Raw genomic sequence first — 6,978 nt, 5'->3', positions numbered from 1 at the left:
TGGATGCATGCAAGCACGCACACACACACACACACACACACACACACACACACACACACACACACACACACGCACACACAAACACATACACACACACACAAACGCACACACACAGACACACACCCACACACAAACACGCATATCTAATAAAGTATCGCTCATTTTGATCTTACTTCTTATCGTGTTTGTGTTGCCTGTGTTTGTGTAATTATGTCTCTCAGATAGGCGTCTAAATCTCAGGCATTAGACATATGGTATTTTGTGTTTGTCAAACTGTGTTCTTCTTGACGGGATAGTGAGAGGGAAGGGTCCAACATACACAGAATAAATAAAATGACAAGAACAAGGTTAGTTATGAATCAACATTTATTAGTTATATTTGTATATGTACACCAAAGGTACAACATTTAATGATATGTCTGAACATTTAATTTAAGGTTTGGGGGGAAGGAATGTTTTTTTCATTTGTATTTGTATTTTTTTTAACACTGAGTCCCCGTCTGTCTTCACACAGTCAGCCAGTCCGGCTTCACATCAAAATTAGGGATGGACGTTCTAGAAAAATTGAAATAAGGAGAGACGGGCAAGGAGTTTTTCAAAATACAGACACTTTGTAGAAAACAGGCTCAAACATACACTGGACACACATATTTGTTTAAATGTCATGCCAATCCACTGTCTTTTATCAAGTATACCTTGCAGTCATCACATGATTACATTTGTGCGTGCATGGTATCGTTGTGCTATTTAGAATATAAGTACTATGTAGTGTGCTTTATATGGATTGAGTAACTCCTGGAGTGTTTGGTAGAGTCCAGGTTTAATTTGGTGCCATCATACCAATCTATAAACTGTTATGTGCACAAATCAATTCTGTCCCTCTTGAACACTTCAAACAGAGCAAGCACTGAGCTCATTAACGCCCTAATTAGACGACCAAAAGGGGAGCTCTCTGGAATGTGTATCACAAAGATGAAAATGAGACTTTTCACCTGAGGAATGTAAGAGTATATGGTAACAGGCATTAGCTACCGAAGGCATTTCAACACATTGGATGTTTTTCGTTTAGTAGTTATAAAAGTCTAACTAGGCTTGGCTTGATTCATCATTCTATCCCACATGCGAGGCGATTTCTTATACTGGTTTTTTCCTCCCCTCCCCAGCCATCTGTGGCCCAGTGACGATCCTGTCACCAGTAGGATATCCAAAATACACCCACCAACTCTAAACTTAACCCCCCCCCCTAACTCTCCGTCTGTTTAGTTTACTCTTCCTCTCTCTCTCTCCATCTTTACCTCTCATCACACACAAGGTTTGCCGCGAGATCATTGTAAATTCCGTAGACATTCTGCGTTGCCACTGAACAGAACAATTATATATTTATTTATGTACAGTGTAAATGAATGCACACAGTTTATATCTTCATAGAACAAACATTCAAAACGCTTACATTAGATACAAAAAAAGATATTTATATATATGTATTTGTGACATGTAAGTGAGACGACTAGTAAACAGCTATTAGGGAAAAAATTAAAATAAAATAGAAACCAAGCACTTTATTCCATGTTCCTTTCGCTATACATTTTGATCTAATCTAATTTAATTCAGGACATGGATATTTACCTAAAAAGGATTACATTAAAATATGTCACGGAAATGATGCTCTATAGTCCTACGTAATATTCCAATGCCCCCAGAAGAAACAAACCAAACAGAACCAAGTCCATGTGTTACCTACAATATGTACACACAGTGCCGGCAGGCACTTAGAAAAAAAACATGCTGTTCTTTTCTCGATAATAGTGGTGCAAAAAACCCCAGAAAACATCACTTCTTTAAATGCTTCTTCTTAAACCGAGAACCGAAAATCAGTCACTCAAACCCAGCCCCCCCCCCCCCCCAGGTGACAATATGGTCTGCATTCCCCCCCCTCCCTCACCCTAGCATCATGGTTTCAGGGGGTGTGGCTCAAAAGGACAATTGAGATGTCAGCACGTGGTTCAATTTGTTTGATGACCACTCACGTGTGAGCTGGTGTTTTTGTCAGTGTTTATATCTAGGGACATGGGGTCTTTCTTCTATAAGGAGGAGGGGCCATATCACTAATGGCCTCTACAGGGGGGGTCTACCCTAGAAGCAATGGATGTAAAAGTATGTCCGCTTTTTTTGTTTTTGTTTATTTTTCTTGTTAAGGGGGGTGGGGGTGGGGGGTGTTACCGGAGCTGGTCTGGAGTCAGCGGTGAATAAAACAACATCTTCAAGGCCAGGTGGTCGATAAGCGTAACCGCGGACAATGACAAACGAGGAGAGCACACGGCACGCGCACATATAACACTGTTGGCACAGAGCATCTCTCTCTATCTTTCTCTCACACACACACACACACACACACACACTCACAGGCTGCAAAGATGGAAAGCCAGATGGCCTTCTACACGTCTGTTTGTAGTTATTCAGAAGCCTTGTGCATTTGCATCTGTGAAAGGATTTATTGGAAAGATAAATATTATATCTATATTCATAAGAATACCTGATAGTTGGCACGGCTGGGGATTCAGATGATCTGTGGCTTGTGGAATGTGTCTATGGGTGTGTGGTCGGGGTGACCGCAGCATCTATAGGGTTTGGTGTAAACAGTCTGTAGCTCTCAGGCAGTAGGATGGCGCATTGAGGGACGTTAGGTCGTGGTGCGGAGGAGACATGTGGATGTCACTGAGAAGGATGTCGTGTGTGTGTTATGTTGACGGTATGCTCTTAGCGTGGTAGCCACGAGATCCACATGATATATATGATATGCTTGTACATGGTCTTAATCGTTACATGCTTTAATTAGATTAGCATTTGTGCTTTGTGGTTGTTGTCGTTGTAAACATGGTAGCGTATATAAGGTGGCTGTGCGACCACTGGAATGTAAATTAAGACATTGTGTGTGCTTTTTATAACCTCTGGTAAAACTGATGATTTCCTATACTGGCACATTGTAAACCTGTCCGACGAAGGAGAGCCAGTCTCTGTTTGGAGAGCGCCGTAACACTGATTGAGTAAAGGCTCCACTTCTCCCTTCCCAACCTAAGCCTGTGTAGCTGTGGACCCTCCTTCTGTTCCTAATAATCATTTTATGCAAGGACACCCGCGAGGCTAACAGAGCCAACGTTTAGTTGAGTCGCCACTTCCAATTCTCTTAAGCACCTCTATACCATTTGTGCTATTCTTCATTGTTGTGCTTCATTTCTTTATTATGTGTTTAAAAGGCGTGACACTTTTTTTGTGCTTCATCATCATTTTTTGAGTTTAATTTAAAATCATTGGTTTGAAAAATAAGTCATTGTCAAATTTGTGTTTAATTGGACAGCAATTTTTTTCCATTTTTAGGTTTTAGTTTCATTTCGGGGGAATTATTACTGATTAGTGTGGGTCGAACATTTATGAATTGCTATCAATCACATCTTCAATTTGCGTTGTCTATTTTGGTCCTCATTTTTGGTCCTCATAGTGGGCTGTATTTTTTATAGTTTGGTCCTCATATCTCACGTCTCAATCACCAGCTATCACTCTCGCTACCTTGACCTTTCACACACACACATCTGTGCACACAGACAAACACTCTCCTTCTCAAAGACACACACACACACACACACACACACACACACACACACACACACACACACACACACACTGAACATCCTCATGCAACACACACACACAGAGTCACGGCGGGGTAAGGGAACCCTGCCGACACACAGGAAATGGACATTGAAGTGTGGCGTAGCGAGGTCTCTGAGGTGCGGGTTGTGCTCGGCACTTCCACCGTATATGTGCTTCAGTAACTGATTCTTTCTCAAGGCTTTAGGTTCTTCCCCCGTCTGCCATTTTCTCTGGACTAGGGGGGGCCCCACCGACGAGCTTTAGGAGGATAGCGTGTAAGATAAAGGGGTCTGCGTGTAGAAAACGACCTGAAAGCGGATCGAACCCGCCCTCTGCCTCACATCGGCGATGTTCAAACTTCCCCTTCGTCCACTGAGCTGCCCGCATTAAAAATAATATTTGGTCCCATCCCTTATGTCGAACCTTTGCTTTGTCTTGATCGTTTACCCACTGCTCATTATCAGTTTTCTAAAAGCTTTGTTAGAGGGGCCAACGGTAACTACAACAAATTCCTAAAACTGTGCTTTCTGTATCTTGTATTTTCCTTTTAATTTTCCTTTCCCCGAGCCTTGAAGCATGTTGTCTCAGTGTTTGCTACGTAGCACACTACAGTACGCTAACAGGTTCAAATACAACTGTCATAATTATTACTTCACAGTCAAGTGAATGAGTATTAGTTCAGATAGATATCAGTCAGATAAGACAGCTAGAAAAAATATTATAAAAGGGACGTACAAAAAAAAAAACATCAAAAGGAAAATTAGTAGTTCTGTTCGTGTGACATTTCGGTTTCACTCTGTTTTCACCGGGTCAGAAAGCCTGTGGAGCCCAGATGCAGGGGGATGTTGGCGCTGCCATTATTCTTGTTTCTCCTCTTCAACAAGTATGCATTCCGCCGCAGAGCCGTTAGTGGCCGAGGTTACCTGAAAACATTCAGCAGTGACAACTGAGCACAACATCTCGCCACCAAAGCAGGAAGGGGGCTTCTCAACATGCATGTTACATCTGTTCCTAGCCCTAGTTTCCCCCTGAACCAATCCACCGACTCAAGACCTTTTCGATTAATGTCTTCAGGATTAGGATGAAAAAGCCACAACCAAAAAGATGGCGTTTGCTACTTTAGCTGTTTTGTAATTGGCTATAACTTATTCAAACAACAAGTTTCAGAAATACATCTGTTGCCGGTCCGCGGATACCCTGGCGTACAGCACAGTGCCCCCAGTGGAGGCACCGTGAGGCCGCAGGGTGCCAGTGGAGGGAGCTAGCTCTCAGAGGGTTACACAGGTATATAATTAGCAAATTCTGGATCCTCGGGGCGAACAGCGATGAGCGAGCTTGTGGCAGACATAACAAAGGACCAGAGTTTCTCTCGGTGACCTGAGAACAGACTAAACATCAGACAGATGAGCACAAACTCAACATGCATGGGTGCAGTAGATCACAATGAAACAAAAAATGACACACAAACATGGAACAGAGTAAAAAGGACAAGGTACGACTCACTACAAAAATGGATGTGTGTTTTAGTGTTACAGAGTTATGGTGGGGAGCATGCTGCAAAGCTTGAGAAAATGAGTCAACTAAGAAGACGGTTTCACGACACAAAAGAAAGAGACTGGAAGTAGCGAGCCTTTGTGCCTGAATTTCCTGCAATTCAGGAACAGAATTCTATAAGACATGCTTTGATGGATGGCTTGTGTGACAAGTTTCCAGTGTTGCTAGGCAACACCTCTCATCCTTTAGATTCATCAGTGGACCTTTTAGGGCCGGGCAGGGGGAGGGGGGGGGGGGGGGTGTCTGGGAGGCCAGTCCTCTGCTCTACTGGAGCGTATTCTAAATGCCATAGATAGTGGTTTATAATGTTAGGTGTCTTCCATTACCAGGAGGTGGTGGTGGTGGCGGTTCCTACTTTGCATTCCTCTACTTCACAGCCAGGAGCCTTGATAATTAGCAGAGTTAGCTGGTGTGGAAATGTGAGTGAGGAGGAGTGACGCACACCCGCTCAGGAGGGGAAAATATAGAATCTGCTAATTATACAGCATGTAACACTTTAGCCGTGCAGACGCAACACTCTGCTGGCGTGTTTTTACTACATTCTGTCCGTTAAAGGATATTCATATCCAAACTTTACAACAAAGACTGATTCTTTGGTACAAGTACATATGTGTGGTGATGATTTGGGAATCAGTTGACAGTAAAGATATACTGTAGATACTGTATAAATCCTGTGTAAAATGTGTGTTCACAGAAGCTGCTATTCTAGAGTAGTGAACAGAGACATTCAAAACACACATGCTTGTTTGGTGTATTGCATTACCTTTGGATGCATACACAGTTGTCATCGACAATGATAAAACAAAAAAAATAATAATAAGGAAAGGACATCTATGACAAGGTGTAGGATGAGCAGTTAAGCTGAAGGAGGTTACATGCTAGTCTCTACATCTGAAAGCATTAGGTGTACCTTGCACTCATCTACTACGACGGTATTGTTAGCGGAGGTGGTGGCGGTCGCACTTAGGACGCACTGGTTGGAGTTATTCTCCTGGTGGTTCTTGATGTCGTCGTAATAAGAAGACTGGGTCTTCGACATTTCGATGTCGTCGCTTTTGGCCGTGGTTGCGTCCAGCTCGTCCAGCTCAGCCTTGGACAGATGGTAGACGATGGCGGCTCCGTAGGAATCTCCCATCACGTTCACTGAGGTCCTGAATCTGTCCCTGCTCACCGCAAAGGGGTAGAGAGCAAAAAGAAAATGACTTCAAGCCTTGTCCTTACCCAACAAGCAACAGAAATGGAAAAATAAACAAATGCTTCAGGAAAGAACGTATAGATGCAACGTTCATAGCCGTGGCATCCATTTGGAAAGTTCAACAAATTAATAATAAGAAGAAGAAGCCAAGGAATGAAAGATGCAGAAGTATAGTTTGTAGTTTCCATCATATCCATGGTGAACATTCTGAAAAGCATATCTTAATTCATGGTCGTCACTCACAGCAGCCAGTCCACAGCAACCAGCAAACTGATGTCTTGGGTGGGCAGGCCGACGGCGGTCAGGATCAAGAGCATGGTCACCAGTCCAGCACTGGGGATACTGGCAGCTCCAACACTTGCCAAGGTGGCGGTCAGACTGGTGGCACACAAATCTCCCATATAATCTCCCATATTTTTATGACTATTAATGAGAGTTCATTTTAATGACTTTTCCGACTTGAGTGTCACTAAGATTTACGTCTACATTCAGGTCATTTAGCAGACGCAGAAGAAAGAGAAAAAACAAAATATCTCTATCGGTACAGGAAGGAAGTGCCAAGCACTTACAATCGCTAGGTT

The 6,978-nt window shown here is 43.0% G+C and overlaps 1 protein-coding gene across 3 annotated transcripts in view; it reads right to left on the bottom strand.

Annotated features, from left to right (window-relative positions):
• Positions 1-348: 348 nt before the first annotated feature.
• Positions 349-6,978, bottom strand: part of slc1a2b (solute carrier family 1 member 2b) — a 33,659-nt gene continuing 27,029 nt past the window's right edge. The window contains exons 9-11 of one of the 3 annotated variants that reach the window (XM_030365575.1): positions 6,641-6,775; positions 6,113-6,365; positions 349-4,571 (exon numbers count right to left, since the gene is read on the bottom strand). In XM_030365575.1, the coding sequence (XP_030221435.1) occupies positions 4,506-4,571; positions 6,113-6,365; positions 6,641-6,775 (454 nt within the window). In that variant the 3' untranslated portion in view covers positions 349-4,505. The remainder of the gene's footprint in view (positions 4,572-6,112; positions 6,366-6,640; positions 6,776-6,978) is intronic. The other 2 variants (XM_030365576.1, XM_030365574.1) reach the window with 2 other exon arrangements.

The sequence above is a fragment of the Gadus morhua genome, chromosome 9 (assembly GCF_902167405.1).
Source record: "Gadus morhua chromosome 9, gadMor3.0, whole genome shotgun sequence".
NCBI classification, from domain to species: Eukaryota; Metazoa; Chordata; class Actinopteri; order Gadiformes; family Gadidae; genus Gadus; species Gadus morhua.
This window is presented reverse-complemented; position numbering and strand designations above follow the sequence as displayed.